Source organism: Neofelis nebulosa, chromosome 14, assembly GCF_028018385.1.
Source record: "Neofelis nebulosa isolate mNeoNeb1 chromosome 14, mNeoNeb1.pri, whole genome shotgun sequence".
NCBI lineage: Eukaryota > Metazoa > Chordata > Mammalia > Carnivora > Felidae > Neofelis > Neofelis nebulosa.
In genome coordinates this window covers 28845392-28869914 of record NC_080795.1, presented here as the reverse complement: position 1 = coordinate 28869914, position 24523 = coordinate 28845392, and the positions used below count along the sequence as shown (strand labels likewise).

The following is a 24523-nucleotide window of genomic DNA, read 5'->3' as shown; positions in this document are numbered from 1 at the left end:
TAAGAAGCTCCACAATGCCACTGAAGACCCAGGTTCTTTCTGTCTTTCTATTCTGCCATCATTGGCTTGTGGCTTTCTTCCTCATGCTTGCAAGATGGCTGCTGCCCTTCTCACAGGAAGAGGGAGAGTAAAGAGCAAAATAATGTTGCCAAGTCTGTCCTCTTTTAAAATGATTTCTTGGGGAGCCTGGGTGGTTCAGTGGGTTGAGCCTCCAACTCCCAATTTCTGCTCAGGTCACGATCCCAGCTTATGGGATCGACCCCCACCTAGGGCTCCGTGCTGAGAGTGGAGTCTGCTTGGGATTCTCTCACTCTCTCTGCCCCTCCCCTGCTTGCAGTCTCTCTCTCTAAAATAATAATTAAAAAAATTCTCGAAGATTCCAGTTAGCAAGCTTTGCACGTATCTCATTGGTCGTTAATGTGTCAGAGAGCCCTGCCCAGCCCAAGGGAGCCTGAAGTGGCCAGTGTTTCAGCTGGACACATGCTATCCCAAATAATATTTGGGTTCTTTTAGGAAGGAAAATAGGAAAACTGGATATTGGGTTGGCTATTACCCATCTCTGCCCAAGACGTGAACAAGCATATAAATTCTTCAAAAAAAAAAGAAGGCATTTATTTTTCTTCCAACATATAGTTAAAGTCATCACCATATAGCAAGTTAAATAGATAAAAATTGAGTAAATAGTATTTTCAACCAACACTATTTTCAAGTGCTATTTATTTGTCCACAAGTTAGTCTATAGGTTGAGAGATTATCTCTCCAAATGTTTATCTCTCTACAATAGATGTAAATAGCAGGCAGTGAACAATTCTTTACCACATTAAGGAACCTTTTTCCAATGCCAAAATTTACCTTGCTGTTAAATTTTAAAAATCATGTAAAAATTATTTTAGGTTTATTTAGAGAGAGAGAGAGAGAGAGAGAACACTCAAGGAAGAGGCAGAGAGAGAGAGAGAGAGAGGGAGAGAGAGAATCCCAAGCAGGCTCTATGCTGCCATCAGCACAGAGGCAGACTTGGGGCTAGATCTCACCAATCATGAGATCATGACCTGAGCCAAAATCAAGAGTCTGATGTTTAATGGACCGAGCCACTCAGGAGCCCAAAAGTCATTAAAAAAAAAAAAAAAAAAAAGGCCTAGCATTGTACCTCTTTGTTACAAACACTAGATTGTTAGTATATACAGTATACCTTGTTTTAAATGTTAAGCCTGAAAGCTAAACTTAACATGTTTATTAAATGCATGGTATAATTCAAAGAATGAAAAGATGACCAAAATGATCTTTGACCTTCTCTAGCGTGTAAACCACCAGGTTCTACCTTAGTGGGGCTGTGAAACACACAAAGCTATGGCTGTAGCAGGCTGGCTTGAGGGACGAATGCCGGGGTGAGTGCTACCAGAGAGAAGGCCAAGTGCAGCAGGAGGAGAGAGCAAAGAGAAGTCTCACCTGCTCGGGTACACAGAATGAACTTCATGGAGAAGATGCTGGGGATGCAGGAGCTACGCTTCAGGTACAGCGCGATGGTGCAGAGATAGAAAACGTGGAGCTGCTTCAAGTACCTACGGGTAATTTTTAAGCATATTAACAAAAGCCTAGTGCATGTGAAGTACTATATAACGCCAAGACAGGACGGGCAAGCTAGAGTCTCCAGGTATAAAACACAAGGGGAAAGCTGCCTCTCTCACAGACCTAGATGGTCCGTGAAAATGAGGTATCACCTTACAAGGATATATTCAAAATGACTTCATGGAAAATGAGTAAATGCAAAAACACTTTGAAAATAGAGTGCTGATCGGTGCTCAATGGGTTGAGCGACTGACTCTTGGTTTGGCTCAGGTAATGATCTACAGTTTGTGAGTTCGAGCCCGCATTGGGCTCTGTGTTGACACTGCAGAGCCTGCTTGGGGTTCTCTCTTCCTCTTTCCCACTCAGGCCCTTTGTCTCTCTCTAAATAAATAAACTTAAAAAAAAAAAGAGTGCTGATAATTTAAAGTATTGTTACAGTAATAATAAAAATATTATTTTCAAACGCTTTAAACTGTGTTGATCAGTGAATATGAAACCTGAAAATACGTTTTCAAAAGATCCCCTTTGGTGATTCTGCCCTTTGGTTAATTTAATTCATTTCAGAATGTTGGCTTTAATTCTGCACTCAAAACAGTCCTTATTACGTGAAAACCTTCCTAATCTGTTACCGAAAAACACTCACTGTCTGTGAAAAGACAGGACTACACAATGTTTCGAGAGATTCTTTGTAATTTCCCCCCCTTTGCCTGTTTTGGACCTAGTTATTAAAGATGTCACAGGAGATTGTTTTGACAAGAGGAGCCTATGAAGACTCAGAGGGAAAAGGAGCCATTGGCATTTCTGATAACCTTCCAGTGTCTCCACTCAGTAGTACACAAGAGCAGGTGCTCGGGAAGGCAGAGAAAGGGCATCTTCAATGCCTGGGGAAACTTTTGATATTATAAATAACTTGAGGGTGGGACGCCAATGCCAGCCGGGTTCGCGAGCGGTCTCCACGCAGCCTCCATGGTGGATTCCGCCTCCGCGCTACCCCGCTCTTCCCCCTGGCAGCCGAGTTCCTACCCGAGCGAACCGGCCGGCCCAGCCCTCCTCGCCCCGGCGCCGCCCGCCGCGCCGACGTGGCCGAGCGCACAGGTCGGCCGGGTCAGGTGGTTGGGTGACGCCCCGGGAAAGCGCTCCCCGCCGAGGGCGGGCGGTGCCGCCGCGCCGACGCCTCCGGGGGAGGGGACTTCGCGGGAGTCGCGGCGGAGGCGAGGAGGAGCGCGGCGCGGTGCGGCGCGGCGGGCGGGCGTGCGATCCGAGCGCGACGGGCTGCAGTCGGCGGAGGCGCAGAGGACTCGAGGCGGTGGGCGGGAGACATGGACCGTGGCGAGCAAGGTGAGGGCGCGGGCACCGCCGGCGCGGTGTCTCCCGGGCAGGCGCGGGGTCGGGCGCGGCGCTGGGCTGCGCGCGGCCCGGCGCCGGAGCAGGTGCACAGTGTCCCCGGCCGGCGCCGGAGCGGGAGCCGAGCCTTCTTCAAGTTGCATCTTCCTGATCGGGGTCTGACATCCTGGTGTGGCCGAGCCGCAGGGAGCGGCTCCGGCGGGCGGAGCGGGCTGTTGGGGTCGCGCGCGCACGGGCGCGCGCGGCTGTGTGTGTGTGTGTGTGTGTGTGTGTGAGAGAGAGCGAGAGAGAGACAGAGACAGAGACAGAGAGACAGACAGAGACAGGGAGACAGACAGAGAGAGACAGAGACAGAGAGACAGAGAAGGAGGTGGGGAGAGAGGGAAAGAAGGTTCTGGGTGGAGGCGAAGTGGCTGGCACCAGGCTCACGGAGCCAGGGCTGCCGACGGTGATGCGCTTTGGGTGGAAGGCAGCGCGAAGGGAGTACTGTACAGCTAGATCTTGTTTGTAACTGGTGGAAACTGAGGATCCAACGACAGTGGGTGGTTTCGCTGCTCAGGATGGGAACATGACTCCTCCCCCCATCCCGACTCCCCCAGCGTTGAGACTTTCTGCCGTCTTGTAGTTTACGTGATTAGGATTTTTGGTGGCGTTTGATCCTATGGCGATGGTTTTGGACGTAGATACGTCACATGCGAGGTGTCCCCAAATTGTGGTGTGTTGTTTATGGGGTTATTGGCGCGGCGCGGGGGGAAGGGAGCTTTCCGTAGTAAAGGTCTTCTTTTACTCATCAAGATAAGACCCTATAGTCTTGTTACTATCGCTTTGGATGCACTTGTTTCTGAAAACTATCTCAAAGTGAAATTGTCTCCAGTGGAATCATTGTTTAAGCGAGATGTAAATAGGGAGGCATGGTTTTAAGATTTAAATACTAAATGTTTATATATCGCTTCATCTTTGTGATAATAACCCAGTAACTGTAATACAGATGCGTGGCTCACTTTTTAAAAGATACATAAGTGCTAACCCAAAAAAGGTAACAATGTTAACGTAAATTTTAGGAAGTAGGGATAGGAATTACTCACATTTTGAGTTCAGACACAATAGTTTTCGTTTTTTTCTTTTTTGTTTATTACTCTTTGTATTTATCTTTATGCATACTTTTTATGCAAATAAAACCGTATTCCATATATACTGTTTTGTATTTTACTTTTGATAAGTTGTAGGACTCTTTGGAACCTTCCAACCTTTCCTTTCTCCACACTCGTCAAATTGATCTCACACTTAGCATATGAGTGCTTATACTATAAAGTTATGTGCAACATGTAATAGATATGTATGTATAATGTACAATACATAATATATGTTAAATACGTATATATCTCTATGCACACATGTTGTCTGGATTTTAAGCTTATTGAGGTTAGAAGCATGTACTTCATTCATCTTTATCCATGGTTGGGTAACCTTGGTGTTTGAACATGATAGGTATTTAAATGTTTGAGTCAGAAAGCTGGTCTCAGGTCTTAAATGTATTGTTAGGAGAAGGCCAGGAGCCACCATGTAAGTCAGCATTATTCTGTCTTTTAAAGAGGACGTTGGGGGTGTCAAACATATGAACATGCATATTTGTGTATGCCTTACATTGTCGTATTTAACATAATGGTGTTTTTAGAATAGCTGTGTTTGGTACTCGTCAAACTAGATTAAGTAGCTGTATTTGACTTAGATGAATGGAGTGACTAATTTTACTAGATTTGGTATTTTAGTTTGGCTGGTGAAAATCACAGTCATTAGTACCTTTGTACTGATGCACTTAGTGTGGTTTTTGTGGGACCAGTTTTGTGTGTGTATGTCTAAGACCTATTTTGTAAATTCTTTGGCTTATAAGAGGAGTTTTTCTGTTTCTAACTTTAAGATGTTTTCTTCGGTGGGTCATGTTAGTTCTTGTTTTTAATTGTTATTCCTCGAGGGCAAAGGAAATCCATCCTCTTAAAGTGAGGAGTCTGGAGGCTCAGCTTAGTATGAAAGATGAGTCACTTGCCTCGGGAAGGTCAGGTGGCTCACTCAGTTTTGCTGTGTTGCAGCCACGTGGCCTGTCCTTACATTTCCATCTTCCTGTCTCTTTTGTATTTTCATCTTTATGTTCCCGTGGCACAAAGTAGATGCTCAGAAATGTTTGGTGACTGCCTAGGATGGAAAGGAAAAGTGACCAAGAGTGCCTTCCAGCTGTTGGAGCCTCTGCCGTCCTCTCTTGCTACCCACTTACTCCTAACTCCTGGTATTTCCCTCAGTATTTTAAAGGAGCAGAACTCTGCGGTTAGGCGGAGAAAGTTGGTGGTGAGTCTGTGTTGGACTTGGAGGGTGGATGTACATGCAAGGTTTTGAACGAGCGGAGTGGATCGCTCCATCTTCATTCAATCTGTAGGGAGACTTCTGAGGAGGCGACTTAAAGAGGAGGAGCCTGGGTTTGTAAACCTGCATGTTCACTATGGAACAGTGGTGGCTGACATACAGTTTATGAAACCCTGTGATTGTCTCTTGAATTGTGAGTTTTCATAAAGTATTTAAAGCCAAATAAGAACATTTTAGAATTCGTTTAACTTTTTAGTATGCCTGGAGTTTGTCACGTTTGTCTGTCCCACTCTAGATGGAAAATTAAATGCCCTATGTCTTGTCTTCACTGCATTTCTCTATTGAAAATGTCTCCTTAGAGGTGCCTGCGTGGCTCAGTCGGTTGAGTGTCCGACTTCGGCTCGGGTCATGATCTCACAGCTCGTGAGTTCGAGCCCCGTGTCGGGCTCTGTGCTGACAGCTCAGAGCCTATAGCCTGCTTCTGCTTCTGTGTCTCCCTCTCTCTCTGCCCCTAACCCACTCGCATTCTGTCTCTGTCTCTCTCAAAAATAAATAAACATTAAAAAAATAATAATAAGATCTGTGAAAAAAAAATTAAAAAAAAAAAAGAAAATGTCTCCTTAGATCTTCCTTATAGGAAGTTGTCAAAATTTATCCTTTGCTGCTTTTTATATTTAGCAGAACTTTAAAGTTTTAGAACAGTTTTTCTTGTGTTTTATATGATGTATTCTAATACGCCTCAGTACCTGGCTCAGATTCTAATATTTTCCCCATCTTCTCCTGTGCCCAGATTTTGAACACAATATTCTGCTTATATTGAGAGCCCAGTCCACATTAATCGATTTGAAACATACCTTAAACTGCATAGTGTCTCTCAAGAGTTTCTTTACACATTAAGCCCAGCCTAGCACATTTAATGTGTGTGGTAGTTCCCACTTTGAAAGTGCGGCATGGCATGCTAACTAGAGCATGCATTGTGTAAAAAAACCTCCTGACTACTTTTTATAGTGCTGAATAAATATTTATACTTGAGTACTCCCTTATGGTAGTAATAACCTGTAGTTTAGCGCTATTCTGTTGAAGCGGCAGGGACCTAGCCAGTAGTGCATTTTATCTGTGTTTGAATTCACACACACACAAGCCCACCCAAAACTTTTGTTTCAGGGAGTGAGGGAAGGTTGTTGGGGCCAAAAACCTGGGAGAGGAGAACACTACAAGAAAAGTGACCCAATGATATGTCACTGTAATTTCAGCATTATAATTATGCCTTAGAAATAATAGAACAGTGAAATGTCATTTATTGTATTTTGTTTTTATTTAAAAAAGTTTTTTTTTTAAACATTTATTTATATATTATGGAGAGACAGAGAGAGACAGAGCGTGAGCAGGAGAGGGGCAGAGAGAGAGGAAGACAGAATCTGAAGCAGGCTCCAGGCTCTGAGCTGTCAGCACAGACAGCTGTGCTGGGGCCCGAACTCATGAACTGGGAGATCATGACCTGAGCCGAAGTCGGAGGCTTAACCGACTGAGCCACCCAGGCGCCCCAGAACGTCACTGATTTTAAACTAAAACAAATGTAGATGAATGGGTAACAATATCAAGGGTCTGGTCACAAATCTCAGGGTTTGACCCCCCCAGTTCTGTGTTTCTTTGGTCCAGTCTTGCTTTCCATATGGTGCTAATGTCATCAGCTGATTTGTTAGCTCCAATTCACTTCCTGCATTTATTTTTATGCAGCAGACTGCCGGGTCTCTAGGGCAAAAGCTGAGTGGTAGGAGGGGTTGTGATCTTTTAGCAAGATCTCAAAACAGAATAGTCTATGCACACAATAAAAACAAATATACTCATAGTTCGAAACCAGAAAGAACAGCAAAATCCCCTGAATTTATGTGTTGCTGATCCTTTTGTTGTAGGCTAAGATTATTTTAGTTTCCTTTGGGGCTCATTATTTCTGCTTTAATTGTCGACTGTTGTAAAATCCCTCTTCTGAGACTCTCCCAAATTTTATTTGAACCAGGTGGGTACCAGGTATACAGAAACCATAATCGTAGCAATGTATGTTTATGAGAAAAATATCCAAGGGATCAAATGACTCAGTGTTTAGTGGAAGTTAAAAAAAAAAAAAACGTTTAAATTTGTGGTACCTGGGTGGCTTAGTCAGTTAAGTGGCTGACTGTTGATTTTGGCTCAGGTCATGATTTCATGGTTTGTGGGTTCAAGCCCCGTGTCAGGCTCCACACTGATAGTTTGGAGTCTACTTGGGATTCTCTCTCTCTCCCTCACTCTATGCCCGTCTGCCACGCATGCACCCTCTCTCTCTCAAAATAAATAAGCTTAAAAAATAATGATAATTTAAAAATACTCTTAGGTAGCTGTGAATAGTTCATTTTTTTTAATGTTTATTTTTGAGAGAGAGAGAGCAAGTGAGCAGGAACAGGGGAGAGACAGAGGGAGAGGGAGACACAGAATCCAAAGCAGGCTCCAGGCTCTGAGCTGTCGGCACAGAGCCCGGCGAACCTTGAGATCATGACCTGAGCTGAAGTTGGATGCTCAACCGACTGAGCCACCCAGGCGGTCCTAAACATTTCATTTTATAACTCCTTTTATAAAAACTCAATATATCTAAAAAATGTACTTCTCCAAAATTGTGACTAGTGTAACCAGGTAATTAAAGCATTTGATCAAAATTCAAATGACTAAAAGGTTGCAAAATGTAAATCTTCCTCTTGTTCCTGTCTCCCAAGCTACTTCCCTTGGGTAGCAATGCCACCATTTTACCAGTTTCTTCTCTGTCCATCCAGACAGATTCTATGCATGTAGGTATACATACACTTATATTTAAATATATGTGTGTGTGTGTGTGTGTGGATATATTATATAAATGGTAGCATACAAATTGTTTTAGCACCTGACTTCCTCCACTTAAATACAGTATATGTTCTAGAGATTATTCAACATAACGTTATATAGAGCTCCTTCATTTTTAATAGCTATTTGTAGATGTGCCATGTTCCATGGCGGAATAGGTGATATTTGGCTTGTTCCCTGTCGATGGCCATTTAGGTTTTCCCTGATACTTTGCTATTAAACAAATCTGCAGCAAATAAATTTGCATGCAAGTCATTTGATAAATGTGCCAGTTTGTCTGTAGGAAGAATTCTTAGAAGAATGTGACTGTTCAGTTCGGATGGTGCTGAATCCTGCTCGGTGGAAGGCATGTGGGCATCCGCTTTCCTCCACCGTTCGGCGTGGGTGTTGTCGCACTTTCTCATCTTCGCTGATCTTACACGGAACAGAGGTTTCTTGGCATAGGTTTTATTATATATTTTTATTTTTTTTATTATATATTTTTCTTAATACAAAGGTGGTTGTACTTCTTTTGGTAAGTTTAAGATTTAGATTTCCTTTTCTGTGAAATGTCGGATCCTATATGTTGCCAAATTTTCTGTTGTGTTGTCTTTTGTTTCTTCCATTTGCAGAATGCGGCCCTCTGTCCACAATATGAATTGCTAATGTATTTTTTTCCTAGTTGGTCTTTACTCTTTTTAAAAAAAAATTTTTTTTTAAATGTTTATTTATTTTTGAGAGAGACAGAGACAGAATGTGAGTGGGTTAGGGGCAGAGAGAGAGGGAGACACAGAAGCAGAAGCAGGCTCCAGACTCTGAGCTGTCAGCACAGAGCCCAACCTGGGGCTCGAACTCACGAGCTGTGAGATCATGACCAGAGCCAAAGTCAGACGCTTAACCGACTGAGCCACCCAGGCGCCCCTTGTCTTTACTCTTTTGACTTGATAGTGATTTTTTCCCAAGGAGAAATACTAATTGATGGCTGTTTTAATTTTTAGCTTATAGCTTTTGAATCATTCCTAGAAATGCCTTCCTTACTTTGAGTTTCTGTTTTTATGGTTTTATTTTTTTTACATTTTTTACAAGTTAATTTAGAGAGAGAGAGAGAGAGAGAGAGAGAGAGAAAATGAGTGGGAGAGGGGCAGAGAGAGGGGGAGAGAGAGAATCCCAAGTGGGCTCTGCACTGTCAATGTGGAGTCCGATGTAGGGCTCAAACCCACAAACTGCGAGATCATGACCTGAGCCAAAATCTGTCTGTTGCTTAACCGACTGAGCCACCCAGGTGGCGTATTTTTTTTTACATTTAAATCTTTCATCCATCTGAAGCTTATTTTGACAAAAAGTGTGAGATATGAATCTTAACCCCATCATACCCCCATTGGCTGCTCAGGTACCCTATACCAGTCGCTGAATAATGGATCTTTCCTTTACTGATGTGAAATAATACTGTTGTCATATACTAAATTCCTGTATTCTTTTCTTTTTTACATTTTTGTTCATTCCCAGCAACTAAACTAAGTTATTGTACCTTCATACTATGCAAAAATATCTGGAAGGACTGGTCTTTCCTGATTATTCTATTTTTCTTTTATCTTTTCTTTCTTTCTTTCTTTCTCTCTTTCTTTTCTTTCTTTTTTTTTAAGTAGGCCCCCATGCCCAACATGGGGCTCGAACTCATGACCCTGATCAAGAGTCACATGCTCCACTGACTGAACCAGCAGGCACCCCTCTATTTTTCTTTTTATTGTTAGATTTTTTTTCCTAGCTATTCTTGCCAGATTTAATTTCCAAATGAACATTGGAATCAATTTGTCCAGATGAAAATTCAACAGAAATCCTGTTGGTATAGCTTTTCTCCCTCCCCCTCTTGATTTCCCTGTTCCCATACCCCTTTTTTCTTTCCTGTATTAGAATTTCATCTTTTTCTTTATTGAATGTCCAGTATATGTTCATTATGGTCGAACTGTATATACCATACATAGTTTTATGTTCTGTTTTGAATACTACTAAATAATGAGAATGTTAACAGATCATTTAAACAAGTTTCTCCACACTGTAATTTTTGATGACCATACCCCTTCACTAGTTGATGGTTATTTAGATGTTTCTTTGCTGGACTATGGATTACTTTCCATTTCAGCTGTTAGAATATTTTAAGAGAAATTGTTTTAAAATAGATTTCCTGAAACAACTCAAAGATGTGAATATGTTTAGACTTTGGATTCCTGTTGCCAAGTCACTTTCTGGAAAACATAATTGTCATTGTTGGTTTTTTTTTTCATTTTTTTTTTTTAAATTGTGGTAAAGAACACAAAACATAAAATCTACTGTCTTAACCATATTTAAGTATATAGCACATTACTGTTAATGATATGTAACTTGGTGTACAACAGATCTCTAGAACTTGTTCATATTGATGACTGAAACCCTGTACCCATTGAACAGCAATTCTTCATTCTTTTTGTACATTTCCTATGCTGTCCCACCCAGAAATGGAACTGCTGATTCATATAGTAGTTCTAATTTTAATTCTTTGAGAACCTCCATACTGTTCTCCATATGGCTGAGTGGCTGAACCATTTTACGTTCCCACCAACAGTTATTTTAAAAGGAAGAGTGAAGGCTGGGGGTGGGGGGCTGTGCAAAAAATGGACAGGGGCGGTTGAAAGGGTTATTTCTCCGCATCTTCAGCAACACTTATTATTCTGTTTTTGTTTTGTTTTGTTTTGTTTTTTGATACTGGTATCTTAATGGGTATGAGGTGATAGCTCATTGCGATTTTGATTTGCACTTCCCTGATGATAGAGATGTGGAGCATTTTTTTTTTTATATATATTTATATGTTTGTTGGCCATCTGCTTGTCTTATCTAGAGAAATGTCTGTTCAAATCCTTTGCCCATTTTTTGATCGGATTATTTGTTTTTGTTATTGTCAAGTTGTAGGAGTTCTTTATATATTGTGGATACTAAACCCTTATGAGATAAATGGTTTGCAAATATTTTCTCCCATTCCGTTGTCTTTTCACTTGTTTCCTTTGCTGCACAGATGTCATTGTCTTAAAAAAAAAAGAATAATGAACTTTATAGGGGGAAAATGCCACCCTTTTTCATTGGAAATTTCACCATTTACTAGAGAGGCTATAGATTGATTAGTCATTTATATTCCCTTCTTGGGATTGTTACTCACTTTTCACTCTTGGGATCTTGGTGAGTCTTGCTCTTCTCATCATTCCCCCTCTCATGCTCATATTAAACCTTTGCGTTTTGTGACACATATTTAGTTTTCCTGTTCTTACTTTCCTTTTGGTTATGTTGGACCTTTATAATGTCATTTTTACTAACAAAATACAGTATTAAGAGCAAATATTTTCTAGGTGACATTTTTTGGAGTAATTTACATGGCTCTGAGTAGCTTTCAGTTCTTCATTCTCTGTGTTTTTGTGTCTTCTCTCTTTAGACACTTTTGTAATCAGTCAGTGCTAAAAATAGTGGTTTTAGGCAGGACTGTTAATTTACATGCCTCGGCTTATAGGCATGGTGTATTTCATGTTACAGCTATGCAAACATAAATGTCAGTTTAAAAAATTTTATAAAATGTGACCTTGATAAAGTTTTGGATTGGGAGTTTACTGCTAAGATCAGACTTTACCCATTGTTTTCTGAGCTTTGTTGGAGGCATTGTGGTATGAAAAGGAACTTCTGGTGCAATCAGTAAGGCTATAGGAATAAAGATAGTAGTTTATCCAATCCACTAGGATCTGTCGTTGGCTAGAAATAAAATGTTACTAGAACAGAAGAATGTTTTTACATATGTGTTCCTCACCCTCAGTCAAGTGTGTATGTAGTAGATATGCCCTAAGTGTTTGTCCTATTGTGCATAATTAATTAGAAAGATTTCTAGCATAGGTAGAGTCAGATGGGATTAGATAGAATGGCTAAAAATTAGGGGAAAAAATTTGGCAGGGAAACAAGAATATATGCTCCACATATGCTTATAGCTTTATACATAATCACTGAAAATCTGTAAGTGGAAGCCAAATTGATACTTTACTTCTTAAGTATTATGTTAACTGTGTGTGAATACGTATACAGACAGAGGAAAAGACAGTGATGGTTACATTTTTATTCCCCAAAGCATGTTGGAGGTATGCTCAGTAAATACTTTCATAGATACATTTCCTATGCTGTTCTACCAAGGTTAGTTATTTGCTTCCAATGTGTCCTGAGCTTAGGAGGCATGGATTGTCTCAATACATTTTATTTTATTATTTTTTTTTATAAATTTTTCTAAATGTTTATTGATTTCTGAGAGAGAGACAGAGTACGAGCAGGGGAGGGGCAGAGAGAGAGGGAGACACAGAATCCAAAACAGGCTCCAGGCTCTGAGCTGTCAGCAGAGCCCGACGTGGGGCTCAAACCCACCAACCGCAAGATCATGACCTGAGCAAAGTCGGATGCTTAACCGACAGAGCCACCCAGGTGCCCTGGTCTCAGTACGCTTTAGAAGTTTTCTTTGAATACAGCTGAGAAGAGCAAAAGTATGTTGACAGTGGTAAAAAGTACATTCCACTAGTTAACCAGAATGAGAATTCTGGAAAGAGAGAAAAATGCAAACATTTTGGCCATTGGGGCAGTTAGCAAAAGGATGACCAACCTATCGTTCTGGTATTGATCTCATATATCATTTTCAGTATATTACCTTATTACAACTCAGAATGATATTGGTGATGATGGTGATACCACCATCTGGCTTTTGCAAAGCTCTTATTAATTTTTCTACATATTATTTCATTTGAATCTTTTAATGCTGGTGGGTGATAGGACTGGTATCATTTTCATTTTATATATGAGTAAACAGAAGCTGAATGATCACGACTTCCCCATACATACTGTGTTAGATGTGGGGAGTGCTACAAACACTTGGTCCTAAGAGGATCACCAGGAGCCCACGAAAAATTTAAGTTGCATTTGCTAACCAGTTTAAAGCCCTGGGGATACTTCGTACTTTCTAGAAATGTTTTTTTCTGACTAATTAAAATAAAATTGGAATCTGCAGAGACACAGCTTCAGCCCTGCATTATAATTACCTACGTTTTCCAGCTAGAGTTTTACTCAGTCACTTTTACAAATACTCCTTCTACTCCGCCTAAAACCAGCAACAGCATTTGCTGAGTGTTTTATATGCCAGGTTATGTTCTAAATGCTTTTTGTGTTTCTTTTTTAAATATCTTCACAAGAAACCAATGAGCAGTGCTCACACTATCCCTGCTTTGTAAGTGAAGAAACAAGGTGTGAAGGGGTGGAGGGAATAATTTCTCTAGGGGCACCTAGCTTGATACGGACAGAGCTGGGTTTTAAATCTGGGATTTAATTTGGCTATAGAATACGCGTCCTTACACAACATATTACGCTACCTGAAAGTTATGTGCAGTCTCCTTTTTTCCTTTCAAAGGTGTTGTTTGGAGGAGCAGGGTGCCGTGGTGGCAGCCGTGGGAGTGGGGCACTAAGGGGTGTATCTGTGCCAGAATATGGCTGTGTGTCTGTCCTTGTACATCAGAACTGATTATAAATGTTTAGGGCAGAGAGTGCTGGACTTGAAGTTTTGACTTTTCTGTTTTTCTGTTTTTTATTGTTGAGAGAGAGAGAGAGAGAGAATGCAAGGGAGGGAGGAACAGAGAGACAGAGAGGGAGACAGAGAATCCAAAGCAGGCTCCATGCCATTAGCACAAAGCCTGATGTAGTGCCCGAACCCATGAACCATGAGATCACGACCTGAGCTGAAGTTGGATGCTCAACCGGCTGAGCTGCCCAGGTACCCCTGGACTTGAAGTTTTACCTGGGTTCAAAATTTGGCTTCATCATTTTGTGGTTATGAGACACCAGATAGGTCACTAAACCTCTTGGAGGCTGATAATACTCCAAATAGTTGAGAAAATTAAGTTAAATTCTGTGACTAGCTCTGGTGCTCGACAGTATTGATTCTGAAACAGAATATTAGATATTTCTGTGAAATACTAACTTAGTGGTTTCCAGTTCAAATTAAACATTTATTTGAAGGCAAACAGGACATGATGCCTCCCTCAGGCTCGCAGGCCACCCTGGAGAAACAGACAGAACTGGATCGCGGTAGCGAAGTGGGTGTTGTAAGGGCTTGCATAACTGATGCAGGAGGAAGTGAGCTATTCTGGCTGGGTCATTAGAAAAGATTCTCAAAGTAGATGACCTTTGAACTTGGACTGGAAGACTACGTAGGACTCTTTGTAAGTGTTGAGAGAAAGAAGGGAGAGGAAGGGAATTTTACGGAGGAGAGTCAGCATGTGCAAAGGTGCAGTGGCATGAAAGGGCGAAAAGGTGTTTGTGAATCCTCAGAATTTCCCCTGGGGCCAGAGTCTCAGGTAGTCATTGGGGGGATGTGAGCAGTCTTCTGTACTAGGATCAGGAATCAGACTGTATGCTCTACGTGATAAGCAGGTGGTAGGTGTGTGGGAGTTTAGTTTTAAAATATTATTTTGGCAGTTGAGTAGAAGGTGCTAGCAAACCAGGTAAGGGCTGTCACTGTCACTGTATTCCTAGCCAGGGTTAACCTTAAGAAATAAAACTGCCGGTTATTTTATTAGCAAAATATGGGTTTATTTGGGAAAAACAGAGAATTGTAATTCAGGACAGGCCAACTATAGCAAAAGCATAGGTAAGTCCATTGAACAAAGAAGAGGAATATTCTCTTATAGAAGAAACTGGGAAGTTGGGAAAACTGTCATAAACAAAAATCCACTGGAGTAAGCTGGGAGTTCTAAGTGTAGTGGCTTTTCATTGGCCCAGCTGTGACTTTCTGTCATCGGTTCCTCCTCCTGTTGGGACAGGAGGAAGTCTTCCTCCGACTAGGATAGTAAAGTAGTACTGTGTGCAGCGTCCTATCTCTTCCTGCTGGGTCTGCAATTGACTATGAGTGGTAGGGCAAGAGACCTCCCTGTGCCTAACTCTAGCTGCCTAACAGCTCTATTTTAGTGAGGTTTCCCTTTATTAATTTTCAAACCAGAAGTGGGGGTGCTGGATTCCTGAGAGACCTCTGGGTTATGGTGTGTAAGATGTCTGAGGTAGAGGGGCTCTGAGGGTAGAGAAGAGTGGAGGAGGGCTTTCAGATTGTGTGGAAAAGGAACCGGGATAGAAAGCATAGAAAGAAGAGCAGATGCAGGGAGGAAGATAATGAACTTCGTTTGGGCCATGTCGCATTTGAGGTCATTCCAGTTGTCCAAAGCTGCATAACAAACCGTGTTAAAACCTAGTGGTTTGAAATAACAGCATTGATTATGGTCACAGATCTGTCATTTGGGCAGGGCTTAGCCAGGACAGCGTGTCTCTGCTCAGCTTCAACTGGGGTGACTTGAAGTATGAGGCGGGGATCATACGTACATACAAAGGCTTATTACTCACTTCCTGAGGGCAGGTGTACTGGAAGACCCAAGCAGCTGGGGCTCATCGGCACCTGTTTCTACCTGCATGGTCTTCAGAAGAAACCCCAGCATGGGTCTGTTTGATGATGGTGATTTCCTTGCCTGTGTTGGGTATTGTTTTTTGCTGGAGCCTGTGCTGTTGACCCAACAGCAGGCAGCCTCAGGATGCCCAGACTTCTGATGTGTTCTCTGGGGTCCCCCCAAGGTGTGACTCCTAAGAGACAGTCAGATAGAAACTTGGTGGCTTTTTATGATAGCCTGAGGTGTTACTTCCTCCTCATTCTGTTAGAAATGTGCCGCAAAGTCCAGCTCATATTCAAGCAGAGGGAGATGAGGCTCCACTTTTGGTGGGAAGAGTGTCAGTGACTGTGTGCACATGTTTTAAACTACTACCCAGGTCTCATGGGACGTTTATGTGGATAGGTTCAGGAATGAAATATGGATTTCCGAGAGAAGGAGCTGAGCAGGATTTCAAAGTTTGGGAGACATGTGATGTTTGAAGCTATTACGTTGCTGAGATGGCCCAGGAGGAAAAGTGGAGTAAAAAGAGAATAGAACTTGAATATGAACATTTCAGGGCAGGGAGGGGAAGTGCAGGTTAAGACACAGGGAGTTCAACTTTCAAAGGCTGTGGAGAGGCCAAGTGGATTGAGCAGAAAAAGTGGATCCTGACTGGTGAGGAGTCCCAGTCGTGGGTAATGCAGAGAGATTTAGGTTCTGTGGGTGGGGGTGAGGTTGGATTTGCTTGCCTGTATAGAGTGTTGGTTTTTGTTTTTGAATGCAGAGAGGGTGGTAATTTGGCCGCGTGCATATTCATAAAATGAGAGAAGAAACCAGAGGCAGGGGAGAACAACTGGCTTTGCTATTACTATATATGTCACTGGTTTTAGTTAAGATGCTTTTAATGCAAAGTGTATTTTAATAGTCATATCCTAGAGTTTGACCTTCAAGGAGCTCAAGTCTATGAGCAATAATTCACCTTAATGGTAAGAGCCTTGCAGAGAATAAGCGCTTATAAAGTATTTGTAGAACGAAAGTGCAGTATTATACATTCTCTGGGTGGTACAAGAGCCAGAGAAGCAATTTTGCCTAGAGGTGACATTTGAGCCAAATCATAGTGAAGCTGTGATTTTTTTTTTTTTTTTTTAAGTGGTGGTTTCTCAGGGCAAATCTGAAGTTGTGAGTGCTCACTCTCATCATGGAATGTCATGGCTATGGGAGTCATTTATGCAGTGTGTCTGGATTTGTCAAATATTCTCACTCAGTTCTCTTTAGAAAGGATTTTCATTCCAGAGCGGCAGGTTCCAAAGTGGAGTCCGTCAGCTGTTTTCCTTGGGTCATTGTTGGAAGGGAAAACATACCTTGCAGTCTGTTCTATGGTGGTTTTTAAATGGATCGCTCATGGCTTCAGGGATTAAATGAAAATTTTGACTAATAACAAAGGTAACATGACAGATTTCTCTTGGTTTAGGGACTTTTATTTTTCCCAGAATTATAATTTGTTTTCAGATTTCTTTTTAACCTCCAGAAGGGACTCCAGTCCTGCGAGTGTTGCTGGCTTGCTTCTAGCTGGGGCTGTGGTCACTGCAGCTGGTCTGATGATGTTTTCCTACTCTGATTATTCTATTTATAATGGCAACTGTAGCTGTTAAGTTTCAAAGCAGTGAGCTCTGATGAAACAACCAACTTTTCAAAGTGCACTACTTAACTTTGATAATTCCCTGAAATGCAAGTGATGTGTAAAGCTAAAAAAAAAAAAACCCCAAAACCCAAAAAACAAACCACACACATCCATCTGTCTGCTCCCTTCCGTTCCTTCTTTGTGTGCTGTGGTTTTTTGGGTGTTTTTCGTCCAGCTTTGCTGTTCCTTCCTCCTTCCCTTAGCTTTTCTCTCTTTTCCTGATCTTTTTCTCCACCAAATTTCCATTTTCTCCTTTTTCTTTTTTATCTTTCCCCATTTTGGGTCACAAAATGAAACCTAAGAGTTTTGTTGTTCTTGTTCTTTTTATTTTGCCTTTACTTAAGGGATTTCATGGATTAATTCAATATATTTTATGTTTCCTATTAGTATTAACTTTTTTCAATGGGAATAAAAAAAAAACCCTGAAAAACAGATTTCCTAGCTTGTTCATTTATTATTAATTAATTTCACTGCTTTTGCAAAGTTAATTTACATCTCTCTTTCTCGTTTTTTGGTGTGTGCGTAATGATTCAAAGCTTAGGAAAAATATTTCAGGTTATTAATTGGGAATTTTGAAAGCCCATACATTTTTAAAACTAATAGACTTTAGGTCTCTGTGTGAATTCTGGCCAAAGTAGAAACACTGGGCAAAGTAGTAATTTTTAAGATGTACTAGAAGATGAAGAGGAACTTTTGATTTTTCTTTCTCAAAGGAATTGAGGGACGTGGTTAGTCAATTGCAGTTCTAAACCCATGCCGTCCCAGAGTACGGACGATTGTCATATTGTCACTTCTACCTTGAACTCTGGACATGGTCACCACCAGCAAGTGCTCTAGCTCCCTGAGCTGAGGAAGAGGCTGTGGGTGCCTGGGCCCTTCCATGCGGCCTCCGGGCGTTTTCTCCCACATTTGCCCCCAGAGCACAATGGGAGCCCCCAGGCTCCCTGACTCTCTTGCTTCTCCTGACCAGGGAGCCTCATCTCCCAGTCACCCTTTTGCTTTTGCCAATAAACTGCAGTTTTGGGGAATTTTTAACATATGATTATTTTCCCATTAATACCACTACCTCACATCTGTATGTTCTGTGCTGAACAGAAGAAAAATGTCAATGGGCCCTTCACAGTGCATCCTGCCACTGTGCATCTTTTCTTTAGAGGTTGGAAAGGTGACTGGAAGGATCCAGAAGGTGAGATGGGGATGGTTTTGGCCTTTCAGCTTTGGAAGATTTGAAATTCTTAGTTCTTTTCAACCAGTACCATGTGGGAAGGAGGAATTTTATTTGGCAATGATGCTCACAGTCTATTCAGTGCACCCTTGGTCCTGGCTCCTGCCAAGCAGTTCAGGGCAGCAAATGCCTTATTTGAGCCTCACTTCAGCTCTGCTCAGGTGGACTCTTCCTTTTCCATCTTACTGATGAGGGAGTGTGAAGTATAGGGGGCTGAAAAAACTACTCAATATCATATAGTTTATAATATTTTATCCCCTCTCAATCATGTAGACAGACCTTATTTTATTTTATGTTTATTTATTTTGAGAGAGAGAAAGATAGAGATCAAGCAGGGGAGGGGTGGAGAGAGAATCCCAAGCAGGCCTTGCACTGTCAGCAAGGAGCCCGACACAGGGCTCAAACCCACGAACCATGAAATCATGACTTGAGCTGAAATAAAGAGTTGGACACTTAACCGACTGAGCCACCCAGGAGACCCTTGAGACTTTACTTTAAAAAAAAAATTCTTTTTACATTTATTTTTGATAGAGAGAGACAGAGCACAAGTAGGGGAGGGGCAGAGAGAGAAGGAGACACAGAATCTGAAGCAGGCTCCAGGCTCCCAGCTGTCAGCACAGAGCCCGACGCGGGGCTCAAACCCACAAACCACGAGATCATGACCTGGGCCGAAGTCGACGCTTAACTGACTGAGCCACCCAGGTGCCCCTTTCGAGACTTTATTTTAAATGGATTTGTTCCAGGTATAAATTTGCCAAAATGGAGCAGATTTGGTTAATTATGCCAGGTCTCCAATGTGAGGAATTTTGCTTGTGAATCTCTGTGTTAACTGTGGATGAATGAAATGTTTGGATGCCAGTCGAGCAGAGTCCTTGGGTCTGCAGGTACAGTCTTGAGATTGCTGTGTTGGGGGGAGGCCTGCTGAGATGTGGAGGTGCTGACAAGGAAGGATCCGGCTCACCCCCATCTGGCTTGCTTCAGGGAGCTTTAGCACCTTTTGAGGAATCGTTCCTCCTGAAAAGTACACCTCTGCTTATTCCAGCAGAAGCCAGTGCGCAGCCCCCCTGGGGCTTTTTGGGAAGCAACTGTGACCATCATTAACTTCCTTCCATTACCTGGCATCTCAAGATTAAAACAGCTGTACTTACTGCGTTTAGCATTTTTCTGTGCTTTGCAGTAATTCTTTATCATTTTTTTCCCATACATTAAACATAATCTTAGTGGGCAAAAATGTATAAAAGCAAACCAATAAAACATTATTTTACTTTGTTTTTCATTTTTTTATTTTGGAGAGGGGGGCAGCGCAAGAGTGGGTGCAGGAGGGGCAGAGGGAGAGAGAAGCCCAAGCAGGTCTCCATGCTCAGTGCAGAGTCCCACGCTGGGCTTGATTCCTTGAGCCTGGAATCATGACCTGAGCCAAAATCAACAGCCGGGCACTTAACCAGCTTGAACCACCCAGGCACCCCTAAGACATTTCTTTTAAATAAAAGGGACTGGAGACCTATGTAATTTTAAGCACCCTTCTCCCACATTTGTTTGTGTCTCAGCAGCGTCCTTTCTTTGAATATACCTGTTAATTAAGGGACAGATATACCCAGGGAAGCATAAACACATTTTAATGAAAGTAGAAACCAAAGTACAGACCGCATTTCCTGTATTCGCTGAAATTTGTCCGCTGGCCCTCCTCCCTCTCCCCTGCACACACCCTGTCCAGTCACTATTCAGGTTCTTAATCACAAGCATGTACTTGAAACACAGGCTGCTTTCTTTGGCAGGCCTTCAGGATATCAAGTTTCCTCTGTTCAAAGGGAACCCGAGACCTGCTTGTGCCCGACTTCTTTCACAGAAGAGATCTTCTTTAAAGCTGGGTTTGCCAGTCACAGTTTTGGATATGAAATCTAGTTGGTGGGGGTGGGCGTTAAGGAAGGGTGTTCCCACAGCAGCGTTTTGTGCCTCAACTCCGTGCTGCAGATACTTGAGGTCGCCTCACGCTGGCCCAGGTGGACTTCACTTCCGCCCATGTGACTCTGTTAGTCACTGTTGCAGGCTGACCTGCTCCTCCGGCCTTCCCGACGATGAAGCTGGCCCCTCATCTTCAGACGGAGGAGAGGGGAAGGAAAAAGATGTTCAGGATTGACCTGGTCCTGAGGTGGGCGGCCATGGGGGGCAGGTAGAGGCAGATTCCTGAGCATTCAGAAATGTCTGTTCTAGAAGGTGCCCCAGGAAGGTAGAGGCTTCCCAGGGACACAGCATTCTGTTATCGAAGTAACAGAGGTGTAGGGCTCTTGTGTTTATTGAAAGCTGCTGATCAGGAGATGCTTAGGCCTTCTCTGACAAACATTGACATAAAGGCAATTGTCTTCTGCCTTGCTTTTAACTTAACTTGCTTCCTAACTCATTTAGGAAGAGATCTATTACAGTGGACATAATACAAAACGATCTCTTAATATATCTTATACCTTGTGCTGTGTTGTTTTGTTTTTTCCCTCAAGTTTTAAGTCTGTTCTCTTTAGAGGTAAACTTAGTTTTCTTTATGACTCTTGAGGTAGTGTTAAATCTTTCCTTTTTTAAAAAATTGGATGTTTCGGGGTACCTGGGTGGCTCAGTCGGTTAAATGTCTGACAGCTCCGGTCATGATCTCACAGTTTGTGGGTTCAAGCCCCGCATCAGGCTCTGTGCCGACAGCTCAGAGCATGGAGCCTGCTTCGGATTCTGTGTCTCCCTCTCTCTCTGCCCCTCCCCAGCTCTCACTCTGTCTCTCGCTCAGAAATAAATAAACATTAAAAAAAATTTTTTTTAATTGGATGTTTCTATTATATGAGGCTATAACTTTTTGCTTCATTTTCTCTAAAGAACCCAAGCTTCTTAAATGGGTATAGCTAAAAATCTGGCCTTGTTAAAGGAAGACAAAAATTGGCTGAATGGTGGGAGATGAGAAGGAAAACTGTGCCTGTTTTAAGGTTAAAAAGAGATTACTTTTCTCTGTACCATGGAGAAGCATGGCCCAGATAATTGAATGGCACAGAGCTGTTTCTTTGTAGGTCTGCAGTCCTTTTGAGCATGGGCTTGTGTCAGAGAACAAGTGGGTGTGATGACCTCACAATATCCGAGAGAATAAAGCTTGAAACCGAAGGAACTGATGTTTCCAAAGTCCAGGAGTGAGAATGTGCTCTCGTTCCACTTTTTCTCTTCAGCGAAACTTGAAGAGTACTTGTTATAGGCAGTGAAGCTTCAACCTGATCTTTTATCACCAAGTTAAGGTAATATCTGGGCTGTTTTAGATGTTGGCTTTTTAAGCTGTCGTAGGGTATGTGTGTATCAAGGGTGATACTGTGCATTTTTGGTAACCAAATCAGCGATATTCTTGCTTAAAAAATTTAGAAGTGGAAAATTCATAATTCCTTATAAAATACCAGTTATTTTTGTTCCTAGTTGGGAACATGACTTGTAGCAATAATAGGGAGATTAGAAGGTTATCTCTTATTGCCATCTCTCAGCTGATAATTATGGCTAATCCTCTTTTTATATTACAGGTTTCCATAACCTTATTATATTTATTTTATTTTTAAAATTTTTAATATTTATTTATTTTTGAAGGAGCGAGAGACAGAGCATGATCTGGGGAGGAGCAGAGAGAGAGGGAGACACAGAATCCAAGGCAGGCTCCAGGCTTTGAGTTGTCAGCACAAAGCCCGATGTGGGGCTTGAACCCACAAACCATGAGATCATGACCTGAGCTGAAGTCGGACGCTCAACCGACTGAGCCACCCAGGCCCCCGCTCCATAACCTTATTTTAATGCGGATTCCAGACTACACCTGTGTGTTTATCTTCCTAAATATTGACAGTAACGGTGGATTGTACTTCTGTGAAGTTAATAAGAAATTAAGTACAGGGGTGTGTGTGTGTTTGTGTGCCTGGGTGCGTGTGAGTGTATGCATTTCCAGGCCCTACAACCTGGAAGGGGGATGTCAAGGCTTAGAAAGATGGTGGCTAGGTTTTCTCCCTAACATTTGTTATTTAATTTCAAAGCCCTCTTTCTTGTTGCGTTTTCCCTGCTGGCCAGGGAAACAGCCACAGCAAATGTAAAGACGAAGCTGGCCCCTTATCTTCAGACGGAGGAGAGGGGAGGCCCCCGGTGGGGGCTGGGGGCATCACTGGCCATGACAGCGTGTAGTGCTAAGGAATCAACAAAACAGGACAACAGAAGACTTTGTAAAATTTTGGCTTTTCCAAAATGGCGTCTGCCTTATTCTTTTCATATTCACGGGTAGCTCGCTGTGCTTCCTCCTAGAGTAGACTGTCATGCACATGCTGTGGGAGACACTGGTGAGATCAGCTGAACTCTGTTGAGGGTTCAAATTCCTACTTGGCCCGTTTTTCATGATTGTTGTGACCTCCGGCATTTCAGTAGCTCATGGGGAACCTCCGTCCTCCTATTCCATCAGGTTTCCCTCCACCATGATTGCATGGTTAACCATTTCTCCAATCCCCTCGTGGCACCGGTAGTACCTAAAACAGAAGTTACTTTTAATTTATGGGAGCAATGCATGAATACACTCTCCTTGTTAAACAACAAAAAAAAAAAAACGGTAAGGTGGGGGGCAAAAAACTATAGATAAAGGTACTTGCTTGGACCTCAGTTGGTGAGAGGCCTGCTCTTTTCTCAGGAACCTGTGTATAGACCTGTGGAGACTAGGAGTTCTCAAGCTTTTTGTTTGGCATCTGAGGGCTTGTTCAGACACATCCTGCTAGACTCAGATTGCTGATTCAGTGGGCCCAGGATGGGGCCTGCGAATTTGCATTTTTAGCAAGTTCCCAGGTGACGTCAACGCTGCTAGTTCAGGGACCACAGGTTGGCAACAGTTGTAGCACTGATTTTTGCATATGTGTGCCTTTTAAAAAGGCAAATACCTCCCTCTCTCTCTGACCCTCCCCCGTTCATGCTCTGTCTCTCTCTGTCCCAAAAATAAATAAAAAACGTTGAAAAAAGAAAAAGGGGCGCCTGGGTGGCGCAGTCGGTTAAGCGTCCGACTTCAGCCAGGTCACGATCTCGCGGTCCGTGAGTTCGAGCCCTGCGTCAGGCTCTGGGCGGATGGCTCGGAGACTGGAGCCTGTTTCCGATTCTGTGTCTCCCTCTCTCTCTGCCCCTCCCCCGTTCATGCTCTGTCTCTCTCTGTCCCAAAAATAAATAAAAAACGTTGGAAAAAAAAATTTAAAAAAAAAAGGCAAATACTATCACACTGTATGTGCTTCTATAGTTTTCCTCAGCTCTGTGTTGTGGAGAGTTTGCTGTGCTACCACATAGTGATAACTTCATTCTGTTTATTTAAAAAAAATTTTTTTAATTTAATTTTTCTTTAATTTTTAATTTTTCTCTATTTTTATATTAAAATTTATTTTATTTACTTTGTTTTATTTATTTTGTAATGTTTATTTTTGAGAGAGAACAGGCACGGGGGAGGGACAGAGAGAGGGAACGGGATCTGAAGCAGGCTTTGTGCTGACAGCATAGAGCCCAGCGCGGGGCTCAAACCCACGAACCATGATATCATGACCTGAGGTGAAGTCAGACACCTCACTGACTGAACCACCCAGGTGCCCAGATATCCTTCTTTTTAACTGCTGCATAGTGTCCCAGAGTATAATAAATATGCCTTAATTTAACTTCTATTAATGGGTGTTTTGATTCTTTAGAGTATTTTTTTAAACTATCATAAATAAATGCCGCACCAAACATCTTTGTTTATTCCTCCTTTATGCAAGCATGTTTGCCTAGGGTAACATGGAGAAGTGAAATTGCTGAGTATATTTTATTTTATTTTTGTTCTAATTGGTAATGTCACCCTGACTCTTTATAATACTCACTGCATTAACACCTAGTTCTGGGTAATTTGTTTTATTATCTTTCTAAGCTGGGGCTAAACCAGTTGCTAGGAAAATTATAAAAATGTGCTGATTGGAAGTTCAGCCTGAAAGGGGCTTTGGGCTGCTGGCCAGTCTTTTTTCATTTTTTGTAGACTTCCTAAAACTGATAGTCCACTGTTTTTTCCGT

At 42.2% G+C, this 24523-nt stretch overlaps 1 protein-coding gene and 1 long non-coding RNA gene across 10 annotated transcripts in view; both read left to right on the top strand.

Annotated features, from left to right (window-relative positions):
* Nucleotides 1–1452, top strand: part of LOC131495122 (uncharacterized) — a 238828-nt gene extending 237376 nt beyond the window's left edge. For all 6 annotated transcript variants that reach the window (XR_009253782.1, XR_009253780.1, XR_009253779.1 and 3 more), the window contains one exon: nt 1297–1452. This is a non-coding gene — a long non-coding RNA (uncharacterized LOC131495122). The remainder of the gene's footprint in view (nt 1–1296) is intronic.
* Nucleotides 1453–2746: 1294 nt separating this feature from the next.
* TPD52 (tumor protein D52) overlaps nt 2747–24523 on the top strand; it is a 109396-nt gene continuing 87619 nt past the window's right edge. Inside the window, exon 1 of one of the 4 annotated variants that reach the window (XM_058699925.1) lies at nt 2747–2904. In XM_058699925.1, coding sequence (XP_058555908.1) covers nt 2886–2904 — 19 coding nt within the window. In that variant the 5' untranslated portion in view covers nt 2747–2885. Of the gene's footprint in view, nt 2905–5016; nt 5192–24523 lie in introns of those variants that run through there. The other 3 variants (XM_058699921.1, XM_058699922.1, XM_058699923.1) reach the window with 3 other exon arrangements.